This window comes from Chionomys nivalis, chromosome 22 (assembly GCF_950005125.1).
Source record: "Chionomys nivalis chromosome 22, mChiNiv1.1, whole genome shotgun sequence".
Lineage (NCBI taxonomy): Eukaryota > Metazoa > Chordata > Mammalia > Rodentia > Cricetidae > Chionomys > Chionomys nivalis.
Window position 1 is genome coordinate 29,517,952 of NC_080107.1, and position 18,977 is coordinate 29,536,928.

Below are 18,977 nucleotides of genomic sequence, written 5' to 3' on the forward strand. Positions count from 1 at the left end.
TATCAAGTTCGAAGTGGGGCTGATATTAATATATTCACTTCCTTAGCCACGATGGGTCAAGACCCATTCAGTTGACACTAATTTTGGCAGCTTCCAGAATCAGTTTACCAATTGTTACATAATGCAATCCTATCATAGTTTACACAGACACACGGCCCCTGCACGGACACAGGGTCCCAAACGGGCTCAACTTAGGCAGTGTTTTGTTTTGAATTTTAATTCGAATCTCTACCCTCATGTGCTTCAGCAGATATCTGGTACTGTCTGGAGTCACTTTTGATTGTCACAACTTGGGGTAGCGTGCTACTGTCACTGAGAGGGCTGAGGGAAGGGGCTCAGAGGCAACTCGGCCCCCAGTGTCACTAGTACCGGTGCTGAAAGCCCTGTGTTGCGGTAACACCGGTAAGATTCTTGAGGAGCAAGAGTTAAGGTCTAAGTCATCGTACTTTCCAGGGCCCCGGGGAGCAAAGTAGAAAAGAGTAAGCTGCAAAGCAGTAGAAGGCTGGGGCTCTTCCCTTCTTCATGTTTCAAATAAAGATTTGTGGGCTGTCTCTCAAGTAGAAGAGCTGACTTTGGGAAGTTTTCCTACGTGGATCCCTGGCATAGACCATTAAATCTCTTATGAAAATCTCACGATACAAGGTATTTAGCACAGTTCAACGGTTTTGCATGTAAAAGGGGTCTTGGGGAAACTGGAACCATATTTGCTTTTCACATTGAAAAGTTTCAGGCCATTTTGTTTTTCTGATGGTATAATCATCTGGACAAAGATATTCATTTGAAAGGTGAGTGAGACGTAAACCACTACCCTCCTACACAGACAGTTCAAAGTATTTACACTTAACTCATGAAGGCATAATGTTACAAAAACACATTTGTATATTATGAAGCCATATGGCATCAAATTTTCCAATTTATAGACAACTTTGTATTTACATAACAAATTATTAAACCAACCATTTTTCAGGTTTATAAAAGGTCATTGAGGTACACACACAGTGTGTATAAAAGCAGATAAGGCGTATCATACATATCTACAGTAGATACAAATTAACTTTCATATTTGAAGATAATACTTCCAACATTTTTTTCTGTATCAGACTTCCCATCGTTAGCAGGATTTCCCAGGATTCCACTGTTTACTGCTTTCTGGCTTACTGATTTAATACTCACTTCTGGGTTTCTTACACATATGAATTACTAATGTTCTTGTATCTTTGGCTAACGCAAACATGACAGAGTGAATCAAAGAAAAAGATAGGCTAACTTGGGGTTACCGCTGTGACTGCTTGGTTTCTTTTGTCCACATCTTCATACAGGACTTTATGTTCTACACTGCTGAGCCTTGAGTCTTGCGTTAGGTCACTTGGGCATAAACGGTCAAAGGAAGCACGTATTAATTGGGACTTAGAATTCTAAGCTTTCTTTTCATACAGAATAGTTCTGCCAACATCCTAAGCATCCTCCAGGCCTTAAATCCTAATGCAAAATTGTGTATGACTCGCAAAGGAAGGCTGAACCCTGCATGGAAGGTCACCATGGTTCACGACAATGTTTTGCTATCACCTGAGAATCTTCAGAAACCTCACAGACGGTGAGCCACCAGCTTCAGCTCCTCCCACATGGCTGCTGCATTATAAAGTAAGGAGGTCATGTTTACTTTACAGACAGACAGCAAAACTCCACATCAGGTTTTTACAAAGGGTTGACCATAGCTCACGACATCATAGAGGGTGGTGCTCCTCAAGCATTCTCATTCAAAGCGCAACTGAAAAGTATGCTTCAAAAATCTTCCTTTAAAAAGATTTTAAAAACAAGTCCTGGACTTCTTAGAAAACTGTAAAACAAATCACACAAGGCCTTCGCAGCTGACTTTTACTCATTTGGAATGATGCGTTAACACTACTTAGATGTGTAGTCTGTTCTCTGTGTGCATCCCAGAGCCATGAAGGAATAGATTAAATTTCCTTTGCTAGTTAGGACTATTATATTCTCTAAAGGAAAAAACCAAGATGAAGCTTTCTTTTATTTCCTAATGCTTGATTTTTTTCTTGAAAAAAGGTTATTTTAGGAAATAAAAATTTTGCTAACATACAAGGACTAGTTTTTATTTAAAAATAAATTGGCTTTAGTAGAAAGAGGAGGAAATGGCTCTATGGGAAGAACTGAAGCATAGTGAGCAATTTTTCAGTTGTAAAGTAGGTGTAACATTTTAAAAAGTGTTACAGCATGGTATGACCTAAACTCCTGACACTATTTACATTCCCTGCTTATATGAAACCATGAAACTGTAAGAGAAAAAGAGAAAGACCCACGTGGACAGAGGGAGTCGTATCTTGTACCCACGGCAAAGCAACAGCAACCATGAGGTCATGGGAGAAACAAATTTTGCATGGTTCCCTGATGCAGAGTATACCACAATGCTAATGGAACTAACTCAGATTCCTCAAAGAAGGTGTGTTGGAGCCAGTCTAAAGAAGGAAAGGCCAAGGCCTTTTATACAGCAACACATTATACATGTAGACACATGGAGTCCGTGGACATACCCACGTAACACATCACACATGTAGACACACCGAGTGCATGGACACGCCCACATAACACATCACACATGGAGACACATGGAGACACATGGAACACACAGACATGCCCAGTCTAAAGACGCAAAAGCCAAGACTAAGTAAGAGAGTCTTCTGTACAGCAGCAACACATCACACATGTAGACACACGAAGCGCATGGACACGCCCAGGTACATCATCACACATGCAGACACACAGAGTGCACGGACATGCCCACGTCTCTCTGAGAACAAACAACGATGGGCATGAACAGGAAGAAGCAGGTTGATGCCAAAGAAAAGCATCAGAGGTTTAAATAGACCACATACATCACCTTGTAACAAAAACATGTCCACTATACGATATCAAAAGTTACTTCATGTGACTGAATGAAGGCTTGGGCAGCTGTGGGACCCTCCCTCTGGTACCCCCTCCCACCTTCCCCAAAGATAAAATAACCATACCCACTGCAGGAGGCACTTCCATTGCAGCCATGGGTATTCTATTAGGCTTGAGAATAAGAATCAAGGTGGGGACAGGACAGACAGAAAGGTAAAAGGTGTGTGTGGGGGAAATCTCAGAACTCTGATATCAGAAGTGAGCCTGGTGGAGGATTGGTGTTATGGTGTACACCTTCAGTCCCAGCACTTGGGAGGCAGAGGCAGCAGGATCTCTGTCTATCTGAGGTCACCCTGGTCTATGGAGCAAGTTCCAAGACAGTCAGAGCTCACAGAGAGACCCTGTCTTAAAAGAGAAAAGAAAAGAGAGAGACTCTGGTGGTGTATGCGTATTGTGTACTCTGAGTTTTGTCTCCTTTCCCCTGAGTTACTGGGACTCTGTTACATGATGGGACAGAGGAGTTTAAGAAGAGGGTTAGAAGGTGAAAGGCAACACAAATACAGACGGACCTCCTATACCAGTAGTTTCCAGTCCAGAGTCTGGTAGAGGATAATCTCCCAGCAGCTGAGTGCCAGGCTACAGAGTGACCATGACAAGGGGACAGGCAGTGCTCTCTGGGGGTCTTGGGTAGAGGCTGGTTCCAAGAAAGAGGGTATAACATATCCCTTCTTTTGACAGTCTCTAACAGGTGGTCTGCAATTTTGTCTATGCCACCATCACAAAGAATTGTGCAACAGACAGGAGATGCACTGTGCTCCGTTATTGTTCGTTATCTTGCACTTTACGAAGACTCACAGTTTTAGGTTCGTGTATTTGTAATGTAGCAATATTCTACATTTATTTCACATTTTTTATTTAATATAACATAAAATAATTTGGCTAATAAGACGTAACCAACATATTTCAGCCACATTTATATATATATATAAAATAATCTGTGAATGGTATAAATAATTCTTTAAATAAAATAAATCTGATATGTTACGTAATACTGATAAAATTACCACCGCTCATAATTTTGTAAGCTGCTCTCTCTTCTGTGTAAAGTGACAGAAATGAATGGCATGATATGCGGTTTGACTTATTTTTCCCATTACAAAAAATAAAAACTGAACTGTCTTCACCCTTACTTATGTCTGTTGAGGGCTGCAATGCGTGGCCTTTGCCTCCGTGTGTGGAAATGAAGCTTTACTTCGTCAGACGTTGTCTGCAGAAAAACTCTGAGCATCGCTGGTGGAAAGCTAGCTAGTTCAACTGGTGGATATCAAATATTTACTAAATAAATGACGGAGTAAAATAGTTCATCTAAGTGTTCTTTAAATTTTATAAAACCCACTCTATTTTAAAACTTAGTTTTAAAAAGCATCCTAAGTGGAACAGCCATATCCCCTTTCCAAGGTAGGAGAAGGGGCGGAAGGAACACTAGAGCCCGAGCACAGGGAGGTATCTTCTGGGTACGCCATAGCCATCACTCTCCAGCCCGCAGCTTTGGTTATCTGCACAAGACTTACACATGATTGAACATACCAGTATTTCACCATGGTTGGTGGAGGGGCCATGACTTACATATGATTGAACATATCAGTATTTCACCATGGTTGATGGAGGGGCCATGACTTACATATGATTGAACATACCAGTATTTCACCATGGATGGTGGAGGGGTCATGACTTACATATGACATGACTGAACTTAGTATTTCACCATGGTTGGTGGAGGGGCCATGACTTACATATGATTGAACATATCAGTATTTCACCATGGTTGATGGAGGGGCCATGACTTACATATGACATGACTGAACTTATCAGTATTTCACCATGGTTGATGGAGGGGCCATGACTTACACATGACTGAACTTATCAGTATTTCATCATGGATGGCGGAGGGGCCCGTGTGGTCTCACTCCACCATGAGGGACTATTAGCAGTTAATGGTTGCTGGGTGAGGGGATGATGCCATTTTCCCTCCTGGTGTAGCCACTGAGAACTTGCCTTGCTCTAGTAAATAACCTCCCGCCCATGCTCAGGCAAAAAACTCTAATCACATCCAGTGGGTCACACACAGGAAGACATGAAAATAGGAGGGGACTCACTGTAAAGAGGGGGGGTGGTAAAAGAAGGGGATGGAGGCAGGGACAGTGACTCAAATTCATTATAGAAATGTTCAAAACTGTGAAACAGTGAAATTGTAACAAATGGTTGAGATTCTGAATTCTTGATTTAGGCCTGTGAATCCTCAATCCACTCAGAAATTTTCAGGCTTCTTAGACCCCAAAACCTGAGTCTAGTGCTTTTATATGAGGCTCCTGCTAAAGAGACATTGTAAGTGGACACTCAGTGGTGTGCAGCGTATGCCATGATTTGTGTATTACATCATCGTGCCTTTTCTCTGCTGTTAAATACAAAACCAGCATCTGTTATATTATCATAGAAAAGCATTTAGGTTGTATTTTTATTTATCATTTTACACTGGTAGTCTCTGGTAGGTGTACTCCATAGAAACCAAAGATTTTTGTACACTATTTCTTTGTACAATAAAAGATAAAGTGTGCATTAAGTATGCTTGTACATGACAATATTGTACAATATTTACATTTCTAATATCGCCATGAAATTCTGTATTTTCTATATACAACACTGAAAATTCTTCAGAAACATTTGGACTATCTCTTATAATCACAATTTTAGTATAATAGAAAATGCTTCTCAGCAATATCACTTGGCCATTTATCACTTTGTTCATACAGGGATTTTGATTGTTTTGTTTTCAACATTCATTTTCCTTCCTGATCAAAACACATCTCCATCATTGCTCCTTTTGGCGCCCTGTGGTGGTGGTAGCTATCTGCCATAGTTTACATTCTGACCTCACCATGGCCATATCAACACCTACACACAGATGGATCTGTGCATGCTCCCTTGATAACACTGTGCCAGTGGAACAGTCTCTGTTATCTGGAGATCTTCCTCCTCTTGGGCTTGGGGGGCCTCATTTGTCTGTCACCCTGTGGGATTTGGTGAACCTGGGAATAAGGTGGGAAAAAATAACAGGAAGATTGAAATCATAAACACCATATGGCTTCTGACAAAGAAATAGGATAGAAAACAGTGCTTCATTTCCAACCACAGATATCCTAAGACTCTTTAAAAAATTTATGAAGACCTAAGTCTGTGCACTGTCTCCACAAGGCTTGGGCAATAGTAGAAATGGATAATCTGAGTAGCAGAACACACCACTGAATAGCGTGGAGCACAGTGTGAGCTGGAGAATCGCCAGCCAGAGATGCTTGGATCAACAATCTCACTATGGCCTGGAGACTCAGGTATATGCATGCCAAATCTACTTCTGTTCTCTTCATTACACTACTTACTATATAACTTCTACAAAGTGTCAAAGATCAGAATATCTACCTACATGTAGCTCTGCCCGAGGATGTTTGCTTATGAGAAGAATCAGCATAGGCAACAGAACTCCAAGACCATTCATGGGAAGGCTTGAGTTTGTGTGAGTTGGGAAGAATAACTAACACAACTCACTGTTATATATTAGTATAGGAACTAGAAACATTTAATTCTGTGCATCACAGTGAAAAGGGGTTGAATGGTACAAGAGCATTAGATAGCAGATACATTCTGAGGGACAGGAGGTAAGATCTCCCAAGCTGGAACATGGCTAGTGATGTCAAAGAATGAAGTAAGACACAGTAGTAGACCCAAAGCTGTGACCAAAGTAAGTATTTTATTTTTAAATATTTATTTATTATGTATACAATATCCTGTCTGTTTGTATGCCTGCCGGCCAGAAGAGAACACCAAACCTCATTACAGATGGTTGTGAGCCACCATGTGATTGCTGGGAATTGAACTCAGGACCTTTGGAAGAGCAGGCAATGCTCTTAACTGCTGAGCCATCTCTCCAGCCCCTAAAGTAAGTATTTTAAACTAGCATTTGGAAACAAAACCATTGTAGTATTTGCTAATTCCCATGGTGTAAATGCTTCTACCATAGCCAATTTTAACCTATCAACATGATGTCACAGGACTAAGAGTTAGGAAAACAATCCATTTGGGTTAATTGTGTGCTTTAAATGTAATGTTTAGGCTTGGAACTAACTCAGTTGTAAGTGCTTGCCAAACATGCATGAAGTCCTAGATTCAATTCCCAATACCGAGCCAATTAAAAAAGAAAGGTTAGAAAACAGCAAAGGCTAATTGTCTTTAGTTAAAGGTAAGATTCTTTTATAAAAATGGTATTTAAAGCTTTAAGATAATGCTCATGAACTTCTAGGACTACTTCTATCTCCAGACCCTTTCTGTGCATGCCTTTAAAACAAGCACAACTCAAGTTCACTTGAGGTGAGGTACTACGTTATCGAGGAAAGTCTTTATCCACAACAACGTGTTAGTATTCTGCAGGTCCAATGTGGCCTGAAAAAGTATTTTACTTAGATATGTAGTTTTTCAATGTTTTGTGTGTGTATAAATGCTTTAATATCTTTCAAACAATTGTAAACATGAGGTATTTTACTTTTGGGTTCTCGAGAAAGTTGGGGACATCTTGAAATTCCATCGCAACTTCCCGCATGGTTCAACTCTGCTGGCGTATGAAGGAGGAGGAACTTCTGAAGAACACATTCCAGGTTTGCCTCATTAGTTGCCAATGCCTGGTGGCCACAAAGGCCAAATGCCCCAAGACAGAGAGTGATGAGACAAAGACCAAACCATTTTTATCTTTTTCCTTGGAAGGCACATTGTATAATGTATTTCCTAACCCACTGGAGTCGAGGAGGTCTGGGCTGATAGGAGCTATGCTGACAATTCTCTGTGACCTCTCTTTCTTCACTATCAAGCAGGATGCAAAGGATATATGGGACATGGAATATGTTAAGATCCTAAGGAGCGGTGGCACTTCACAGGTAATCTAGGATGTGAGAGGCTGAGTGGAGTAGCGCCTTCCTCAGAAGGCCCCAGAATCAAGTGAGAGATGGCCGTTGGTGCTGAAATTCTAAGTCAGGGAACGGTCAGCAGTGTAAGCAGTACATCTTAGTTGGTAATTCTCAGTTCTAGGATTGTTATCACTTTCATACCTGGTCCTCTTTACTTACAGACAGAATACACCCGGGTCCTAGAAGATGATGAGTTGATGGCCACTGGTCTAGGCCTACAAGTTTATCAGGAAACTCAGTGTCCTCCCACTGGAGGTTAGATCACCAAATTTTTATGACCTGCACCAAAGGCAATGTTTTGTGCACCTCTACGAGTTATCCATCATTGAGTAGCCATTGGATGGGTTGTTAGAATTCAGATGACCTAAGTCAAAGTGTCAGTAAATTACTTTTCATTGCTACATAGCCTGAAATAATTTTTAGTTTAAGGGGATTACTAAAATTAGATTCATGTGTTTAAAGTCTACATGTGAAGGAGAGAAGGCTTTAGATTTCTCCCCTCAATGCATCCGATGCATCATCCAACAAAAAATGTGAAGAGAAATCACATTACTTCCTTAATCACAGGGTTTACCGTTTATACTAACAGAACTTTGCACAAAACATTTTAACTTTAAGATAGCAGAAGGAAAATGAGAAGTCAGTACACTCTTTGAAATTGACTTTTTTTTTTTTTTTTAAATCTCACTTTGCCCCTTAAATGTGAAGTTTGTATTGCTGAATATTTGGTCACACTGACAGTCACTGCTACTCACAGTCAAATGCAGAAACCTGTGCTTGGGACCTCACCATACTGCTGCTGACACTTAATGAACCTTTGTAAGAAAACAAAAGTTACTTATCTCAGAAAAAATAAAAAAGGCACAGCTAATAGAGGCTCCTTCTTCTTAAATGCTTTTCTGGTATCAGTCTTTCCCCTGTGGAGCAGTTTAGCATGGCTATGAGTTGCTTCACAATGTTCAAGAGAGGTTACCAAAAAAGTGTTAAAGCAATTTATTTTCAAAGAAACACAATATAATGAGAAAAATAAATTGACTTACTGTCCCAGACATTTTGTCCAGCTCACTCATGGCCTCATGAATAGCAGCTTCTAAATGGTTATTTAGCTTTCCACTTCTGGAATTAATGAAAATAACATGCCAGATTAACAAATTAAAGAAACAAAGCCCTCATTTAATTCCCTAGTCAGAAAACAAACATATCAATTCTACCAGGAAAGTCAATCTAGATTCACGTTTAAGAAAACCCAGGCCATAACACATCATTCCGGAGTTCCCACCACTGAACACAAATGATTTAAATAACAGTGTCTTAAAAAGATGACCCCAGGAAGCTCACGCCATCATATGCTTCTTCTGCATTCCGGCAACGAAGGTTGGATCAGGGGTTCTGTGCCCACCAATGCAAGGGCTTCTATCAGAATTCAGTCTGCCCCACATTGTCTTTTTGCCTGGCTGTTTTTCATCAGGGAAACAGATTGTAACTGGGACACGGGGACTGAACTGCAGGCTCTGGCCACTAGGGAGCTCCCTCCACCCTTTCTGGATCTGAGCTATGTCAAATGGAGCAAAAAGAAAGTTAAATTCTGATGTACTGTCCAGGTAAGAAACAGCTATTCTCTCGTCACCCCTGAGACTCGGAGGCTGGTTTCACACATATTCTCTTAAACTGACATGGTGTGATCCTTCCAACAGACACAAGACGATTGTCTCAGATGCCGATCACTCCTCTGACTATTGCTTTCTCAGCACCTCACTTCATGGTTTCCGTGAATAACATACCACACATGCCAATTTTGAAACTGATATGGATGAGACTGTTGTGCCCATTACTACAGTCAAGTAAACTGACCTTCTCTATGGCTACACATCCATTCACCCATCTTCCTTCTCCTCATCTATACATATAAACTTTATTCCCAAATCTTCTAAATATGCAGACAATCTGTTCTCATCAGGACAGTTGACGGGAAAGAGGCTAAAGCAAACTCCTATAGCAGGCTATCATCAGCATGGCTTTGCAAGAGTTAAGTCTTATCTCAGCATCTACATTGGAGATTGGAAATTTGCACTTGTGGGAGGGAACACCATAACTTCAGTGGAATGCCTTCTGATGAGGTCTTTCTGTTTACTAGAGAGCTCCCTAGGTTTTGTTTTCAATACACAATGACCTGACAATTCCCATATTTTGGTTTTTCCCCCTGTGCCTTACAGATGCTCACTGATCCACCTTTGAGTATTATACGTCTAGGCACACCATGAATGCTGCATATATTTGCTGAGTGAATTTGTCCAAAGTGAACATAAGTGGGTCCTGTATCTTGGTAAGTCACATGTGCACGTAAGTCAGTTCAACTGAAATGGAAGATTAGATTTCTACTTGGTGACTATTCTCAGTCACGCTCTCTCCCGTCTGCCTCTTCAGCTTATGTTCTACTTGATATACCCATGGACAGATTTCTTTTTTCACACAAAAAGCTGTCAGAATCCACAATTTATCTTTCTCCATTACTATATCATCATCATCATCACTATTATTTTGAGGCAGGGTCTTGCCAATGTAGATCAGGCTGGACTGGAACTCTGAAGCCCCCCCTCTCCATGCTGGGATACAGACATGCCCCACCATGCCAGTATTCCTGTATCATTACTTTTGGGCACCATTCAAGCTGGCATACATGTTTCATTCTTTTTACCAGTACACAGCATTTCCACATATATTCTGCCTGCCATTCCATTTTTATGGATGTCTGCATCTTGTAGAGTCACTCTGAGTTGTTGCTGTTATTTTTCAGTGAGGAGTTTGTTAAGTGTGATCCTGGGTGCCTCTGGGTTTGAATAAGCCTGGGCTCTGACCTCTTTTAAGGGCTACTTGGTGAGAATCATGATATTATTAACCATGGGCAAATTGTCTAGCAATATCACACTTTCTGCAGTGCATTTAATAGGTTTATCTTTATTTTGTCTTTTGGATTGAGAAACAGGCATTTATATTTTTTCAAAAATTGAAAAAAAATTACTTATGTGTACGGGTGTTTTGCTTGCAAGTTTGCACGCCATGTACATGTGAGGTATCCACAGAGGCCAGAAGAAGGTACTGTATCCCCTGGGACTAGATTTATAGATGGCTGTTAGATACTGTGTGGGTGCTAAGAACTGAACCCATTACTCTGAAGAGCAGCCAGTGTTCTTAACCACTGAACCATCTCTCCTGCCCCCATATGCATTTAAATTTCAAGGATATTTAGTGTTTATGTATTTTGATTAAAACATATTATAGAATTAAAATGGACTATGTCTAACAACTTCTAAATAACAAAAAAATAAAAATATTTCATTAAAAAAATCTATCAGTGAACTATGCTCTCTTCCCTTTAATCATCTTTCAGAAAATATTTATTTATTTAAGTCAGAAAGTGCACAAGCCATGGTGTTGAGGTCAAAGGACAGGTTGTGGGAGCTGGTTCTCTCTGGTCACATGGATCCTAGGGATGAACTCAGAGAGCACATTAGCCACCGAGCTGCTTTGCCATCCCTCTTAATAGCAAGAGTGCTTACTATTTCTTGAAAGACTGTATTTGCCAACAATAGTTAGATCTTTATGTATTATCTCATTTAAAATTCACAGCAATCTCATGAAGTAAGCATTGTGGTAACTGTGTGTATATAATACCTTGTGACTTTTTTAGGTAAAAAGAGTGAAATCAATTATAATTATGTAATTAGGAAAGTGTGTATTTAACTATAAATATCTTTCCAAAGTAAGAGTCATGGTTTTTTTTTCAATGAAGAACACAAGTAACATCATGATGAAAGTACAGAAATAATTTAACATGAGAACTTATTGAATACAAAGTTAGAACATTAGGAACTCATTGTTTACCCAAGTATTAAAAAAGATATTTGTAAAAAAAAAAAAAACAAAAACATGCAATATGGGCCAGTGCAGTTTCCGTGGGTAAAGACACGTTATCAAAGCCCAATGGCCTGAGTTTGACCCCAAAGACTAATGTGGTGGAAGAAGAGAACCAACTCCCACAAGCTGTCTTCTGACCTCCACACATTCGCCATGGCTTATGCATGTCCCTCCCCAATAAATAAAACAAAATATTCAATGGTAATTTAGACAAAATAGCACAATGTTTTGTTTACAATAAACTTAAACAGATACTAGATGAAAAAATGACTATTTTTGGAAAGAGAACACACACAGAGATGTGGAGCATGAAACCATGTGAAGGTATCACGAGAGTCCATAGGTAGGCAGACTTTTCTAGGTCTCACATCTACAGACCGATTTCCATGGTATGTGTGCCAGGGTTGAATGAGCTTAGAAGAGGAAGAGAAAGCTCCATGAGTTCTTAAAGGAACAATTAGTCAAAATTTGGTTTTGCAGTCCTGAGAGCCTTCTGTGGCGTCTCCACCAGTATTGTCTATTCCTGCTGACAATTAATAGTAAACATTAATGGACACTCTAAATCCTAGCTGATTAAGCAACAGACATTGATATGATCATATTTCTAGTCATTAATGGAGATAATTGCCACTTCTTATCTCCTTTGACTATCACGTATTATCTTTATCTTTACTAATTAAAAAGAGAAAAAGGCCAGGTAAAGTCTGTGAATGATATAAGATGTCAGTGTGAACTGAGAAATTATGTATGACTTTTTAAGATTCACTTTAGAATGTCTGTGACTCATTTCAGGTAGAACATAACAAATTAAGGAAAAGCAGAAAGCCAGCAACTCTGTACTCTGAAAATTTAATCCATAAAGCAGTATGAAAATTTAAGACAATTAAAAAAGCTAAATTGAAATTATTCTTTTTTATTGTTTGGGAGTTTCGTATGTGCATGGTTCATTTTCATCAAATCTACAACTCCTGCTATTTCTCCTCTTCCCCCTACCTCTTCCCCTCCAAACTTCATATGCTGCTTTCTTGCCTCCTCTTCCTTCCTCCTTCTCCTTCTTCCTCTTCCTTCTTCTTCTCCTCCTCCTCCTTTTAAACCCACTGAGTTCACTTAGTGCTACCCGCATGTGCCTGGTGTAAGATCATTGACTAAAGCATGGGTAGCCTCTCGGAGGCCACAGCCCGAAGAAAACTGACTCTGCCTCCTCCACAGCCATCAGCTGCCATAGCTCCTCAGCTAGGGAGAGAGCCCCTCCCTTGTCTGTGCTGGGATTTTGGCTAGCCTGCTTTTGTATATCAGTCCCAGCTGCTGTGTGTTTTTGAGTAGCCGTGTCTGACAAACACTACTACTTTACTGCAGATGTTCACTACCTCTGGCTCTCATGTCTTTCTGTCGCTCCCTCTTCTGAGATCTTATTTAGAATTAAACACTTCACAGTCTCTTGTTCTTTACATGATGACCAGTTGTGGGGCTCTATACTAATCACCATCTACATAAAAGAAGTTTCTTTGATGAGGGCTGAGAGAAGTATTCATTAAAAGATACAAATATATTAGAGACAGTTTATTGCTATGTCTATCTAGCAGAACAACAGCAGTATTTTCTCCCCTATGGCCTGTGACCTAGCCAGCCATGAGGTTTTGGCCTACTTAGTGGTATCAGGCATGAATTATGTCTTGTGGATCAGGCCTTAAATGCAATTTAAAAGTAGTGGTTGGTTACTCCCTAATACCCATGCCACTATTGTACTAGTGAGTTTGTATTGCTAGGATGTTTATTCTTGTAATTTGCTGGGTTCACAGCTGGGTAAGAAAGTGGGCTATTTTTTCTCCTACATAGCCTACATAGCATCTTCTATCTAGCACTATGAAAGTTATCCAGTAGGGATGAAGCTTCCAACTTGGTACGACCTTGATTTCAACATGTTCTATAATTCAAGTATGTGGTGATATTTCTCAGTTTTAAAGTGAAAATATATTTGGCCTATTTTTATCATTTACCAATTTCCAATTTTATAAGATATCAGGTAACCAAAATAATTTATACACATAGAAGGCTGAGTCCCTGGTAACTGAAAAAAGTAACGTTTCTAAAAGCTTTGGAATTTTCCTTTTGTAGAGCCACTTCTTTATGCAGCAGATTAGCCTAAATTAACTGTTAAAACCTTACTACTCCTTATGGTTAGGATGTGACTATTATGTCAATTCAAAGATATTGAATTTTGATATGGTAGTTTAAGATATTAACAATTTAAATGATTATATAACACCCTAAACATTTACGAAAACAACATGTTTCAACCAGAAAAAATACTGGATAATTTATTTCTTTTACTTTCAACTATATATGCCAAGTACTATATGTAAGGGTCTATATTATTTATAACAATCCTAAAGTGAGAATAATATGTACATTTTAGAAATGTTGAATTTAGACTCAGAGAGATTAAGCGACATACTCAGAGACATATAGCTATGAAGCAGCAAAAAATAGAATATGAATCTAGGTCAAGAATCAATCTCTTAATTCTCTAAACACTTTTCCTTTTCAGACTTTTCCTCCTCTTAGTCTACAACAATATTTAAACCTGTCATTGCTGTGGCTTGAATGTAAAATGCTGCACATACAATAACACTTGATCCCAAACTTACTGCAGTCTGGGAAGACTGCTAACTCTTTAGGGAGTGAGTGGGCTCCTGGGAGAGCAGCCCGGTGATGCTCTGCTTCCTGAGTGATGATGCAATGTGACCAGCCAGTTTTCAGTTCTGCTACCAAGCCTTACCAGCCTGCGGTCAAGTGTTCCCTATCAGGATGGATTGTGTCTCTCTGGAATTGACAACCAAAATAAACCCTTTCTCCCGTGAGTTGCTTTTGCCAGGTATTTTTCTCACGAAAGTAACTCAAAAACTTTCTTTTTTTTTTATTTTTATTCTTTTTTAATTAAAATTTCCACCTGCTCCCTGTTTCCCATTTCCCTCCCCTCCTCCCAAATATTGGCCCCTCTCCCCACTCCCCTCCCCCCATCCCCGCTCCTCTTCTCCTCCCCCCACACCATTCCCCCTCCCTCTCGATACTGAAGAGCAGTCCAAATTCCCTGCCCTGCGGGAAGACGAAGGTCTTCTATCTACGTCCAGGAAGGTGAGCGTCTAAACAAGCTAAGCTCCCACAAAGCCAGTTCATGTATTAGGATCGAAACCTAGTGCCATTGTCCTTGGCTTCTCATCAGCCTTCATTGTCCGCCATGCTCAGAGAGTCCAGTTTCAACCCATGCTTATTCAGTCCCAGACCAGCTGGCCTTGGTGGGCTCCCAATAAATCAGTTCCACTGTCACAGTGGGTGGGTGCATCCCTCGTGGTCCTGATTTCCTTGCTCATGTTCTCCTTCCTTCTGCTCCTCATTTGGACCTTAAGAGCTCAGACCGTTGCTCCAAGTTGAGTCTCTGTCTCTACCTCGATTACGGGAGCAGCGAAGTATATATCCTAAGGGAGCCATCTTAGGGTTGGCAAGAGACTTGACTCTAGAGGGGTTCGCAGGTGTCCAGGGAGATGCCCCCAGCTGGTACCTTGGGCAACTGAGGAGAGGGAACCTGAAATTACCCTATCCTATACTGATGAATATCTCACATATCACCTTAGAACTCAAAAACTTTCTATTGTAGCCCTGGTGAGATGGCTCAGCTGCTTTGAGTACTGTGTTCAGTTTCTTGATGCTGGGAACCTGTGTAGCTTCAGTTGGATGGAATCTGACGCCCTCTTCTGACCTCCACAAGCACCAGGCACTAGGTACAGACATGGCATACATACAGTGCAGGCAACACATACACTTACACACCAAACAACAATAACAACAAAACAAAAATGACAAACAAAAACCCTAAAAATAAAACACCCCACCTTTATTGTGGTTTTCCAGAAAAACGTCATAGGAAGAGTAGAAAAGAGAATGAACACCTGTGATCTCCCCTCTCTACTTCCTTATTTTATCAATAACCCAAGAGCTCTTCGTATATCACCAAAGGACTGGATGGCCTCCAAATTGCAAAAGGCAATGGAGAAGTCTCACTTCTTGTCTTCCTGGATCTCTGTTGCTTCCATCTTGGTTTTCTTTCTCTTTTTGAGACAGGTTCTTACTCCTGTGCTAGTCTTGAACTCATGGCGATCCTTCTGCCTGAACCTCCCAGAGTGCTGGGATTACACCCCTAAGGCACCACGCCCAGCTTCAGTCTTTGTCTTCTAAGGCCTTCCACTCTCCTCCTGGTCCTTCCCCTTTCCTAGCGCTTCGTTTCACTTTCTTCATTCTGTTACCGTCTAATTGTCCAGCTTTCAGTCCTCAGTGCACGGCTCTGCACTGGCTGCCAGGGTACCTCTATATGAGTGTAACAGCTTTACATGCATCTCACACTTGCCTGTCAGCCACCCTGCAGATCCCAAGTGCTAGCCAACAGTTCCCTCCATATTTCTGTTTCAGTCACTCCCTTCCTCATCACGCAAGCCCAAGTCCTTGACTACTTTCCTTACTATTCTGATCAGCACCATGTTTTGTTAATTTTACCTCCTAAATATTTCCTGAGCATGTTTCCTCTCTTCCTCGGGTCCTTTCCCTTCCTCGTCTACTGGCATGAGCTCTGAGGCAATCTACCGCTAAGACTGTTTTCTTTTTTTTTTTTTAAATATTTATTTATTTATTATGTATACAATATTCTGTCTGTGTGTATGCCTGCCAGCCAGAAGAGGACACCAGACCTCATTACAGATGGTTGTGAGCCATCATGTGGTTGCTGGGAATTAAACTCAGGACCTTTGGAAGAGCAGCCAGTGCTCTTAACCTCTGAGCCATCTCTCCAGCCCCTAAGACTGTTTTCTTGAGTCCCCCTCTTCTACATTCACATGAAGGTAAAAAAATCTGATCATCTGCCCCCTTTGGGTACTTCAAATAAAGCAAAGAGCCAATATACTGGCTCCTGCTTATGTTTCTGTCCTTCCCAAGCTCATTTGGTTGTGTGGAAGCTTTGGTTTAGGAGTCTAGGAACCATTCTTTTTTTTTTTTTTTTTTTTTTTGGTTTTTCGAGACAAGGTTTCTTTGTGGTTTTTGGAGCCTGTCCTGGAACTAGCTCTTGTAGACCAGGTTGGTCTCGAACTCACAGAGATCCGCCTGCCTCTGCCTCCCAAGTGCTGGGATTAAAGGCGTGTGCCACCACCGCCCGGCTGGAACCATTCTTTTTTTGTTTCTCCTCCCCTCCCCTCTCTTCTCCTCCCCGTCTCCACCTCTGTCTTTTGAGTCAGGGTCCCTTTACATGGCCTTGACTGTCCTGAAACTCACCATGTAGACCAGGCTAGCCTTAAACCTGCTTCTTACCTCTGAGTGCTGGGATAAAAGGTGTGTGCCAATATGCCCAGCCCTAGGAACCATTTTTTATTGAGTTCACAGTTACCTCTCATATTTACTTATATACAATGCTTTCCTTGCTATTTTCACATTTTAATTGTGTATTTCTGAATCTGTCTCTAAGGACAAAAGACTAAACCTGTGTCTTAAAGGGTCTGTGTAAAGATCATTTACAAATGAATAAAGATTAATTTGCAATTCTTCTTTTAAGAAAACATTTATTCAGTGCATGTACCCCTGTGGGCAGTGTACCCACAAGATTGTGCACACGTGGAGATCAGAGTACAGCTTATAGGGGCTGGTTTTCTTCCTCTACTATGTAGGTCCAGGGTTTCCAGCTCTGATCACCAGGCTCAGGGGCAAGTATCTTTACTGAGCCAGTGATCTTACCAGCCCCAGGATATAATACTTAGTTGTTGGAAAATACGGAACTGAACAGGAATGCCAATGACATGGTCTAAAATAATCCTCTGTCTACACACACAGAGCAACATTTGTTTCTCTACCTCAATGTGAAACAATGATTACGATTCATCAACCACCTTATCATAAAAATGCTTCGTAATACTACCTGCTTATCTGTATGTTTCATTCATGAAATAACAATCCAGGAGAACTTGAATAATAACGGTTCAAAGTTCAATTTCATGTCAGAATTCTAAGAGAACTTATATTCAAGTCCATAACTCTGGCAAAACAACAGCAACATCCACTAGTACCGCTCTCACCAGTGGGGTAACAAGGTTTTCAGGGTGCTCCCCTCCTTAGTATTTGAATTGCAAACGACAGACTCACTAAACTAGTACGGCTTACTTAATTGCCATGAAAGAAGTATTGATCATGTTTTCTTTCCTTCTAAGTTAGGAGGTGAGGATGGGGGAAGGAAAAATGGATGAAGAAGCAAATTCTACATGCCATATAGACAAATTACACAGAAAACATCTTTTGGTAATAGCTAGTTTGGGGTGTCCATTATGGTCCTCTGATTAGAAATATCAGAGAATAGTACCTGGGTCACAACCTGAAACAAATCAGTGAGACTTCACAGTCCCTGAGGGAAAGACAAAATGGAAAACCAAGTGCTTACTTTCTGTTCCTTTTCCGGACTCGGCTGTAGGCTTCTAAACCGTCTGTTAGGGTCTTCAACTTCTCGGGCTCCACCTGAGTGAGGGTATGAAGACCAAACCGCATTACCCAGACCTGTAATTGCTGAACATGCTCTTTATTCTACTTTCTTGCCAGATAGCAAGTGTGGCACTGGGGAAACGACCCTCCTCCCCAATCAAATGTACTGTCCTTGATCAATTACAGGCAGACTCTGGGACTCGTAAGTTGAAGCATCAGAGGAAATGAAAGCCAGTTTGGTTTTGACATCGTCAGTGTTTTAGAAATAAGAAGTCTGTAATTTAAATAACTTTCAATACACACAATCACATAGCTCACACATCCTGGCTCACTTTCTCCACTGCTTATGCGCTCAGCAGCGGCATCTTCACAGCATGCAGGGGAGAGGTGAGAGTGCTGCTCAGGGAAGAGGAGCAGCTTTTAGGGTCCACGGTCTGGAACTGGAATGTTATCTCATGTTTTAATAGGAATTAAACAATTCAATATTCTTCAAAAACTTTCAGACCTATTTCTTTTATTTTGCCTGTATGTATGTGTGTGTATGTGTGTATGCATGTATATATGTATGTATGTGCATGTTGTGCATGCCTGGTGCTTGCAGATATCAGAAGTGGGCGTCAGATCTTCTGGAGCTGGAGTTACAGATGG

General features: G+C 40.7%; 1 protein-coding gene across 3 annotated transcripts in view; it reads right to left on the minus strand.

Moving 5' to 3' along the window:
* Positions 1-465: 465 nt before the first annotated feature.
* The window catches only part of Mbd5 (methyl-CpG binding domain protein 5), a 124,730-nt gene continuing 106,218 nt past the window's right edge, over positions 466-18,977 (minus strand). For 2 of the 3 annotated variants that reach the window (XM_057754462.1, XM_057754463.1), the window contains exons 10-12: positions 18,292-18,365; positions 8,948-9,023; positions 466-5,984 (exon numbers count right to left, since the gene is read on the minus strand). In XM_057754462.1, the coding sequence (XP_057610445.1) occupies positions 5,913-5,984; positions 8,948-9,023; positions 18,292-18,365 (222 nt within the window). In that variant the 3' untranslated portion in view covers positions 466-5,912. The remainder of the gene's footprint in view (positions 5,985-8,947; positions 9,024-18,291; positions 18,366-18,977) is intronic. The other variant, XM_057754464.1, reaches the window with a different exon arrangement.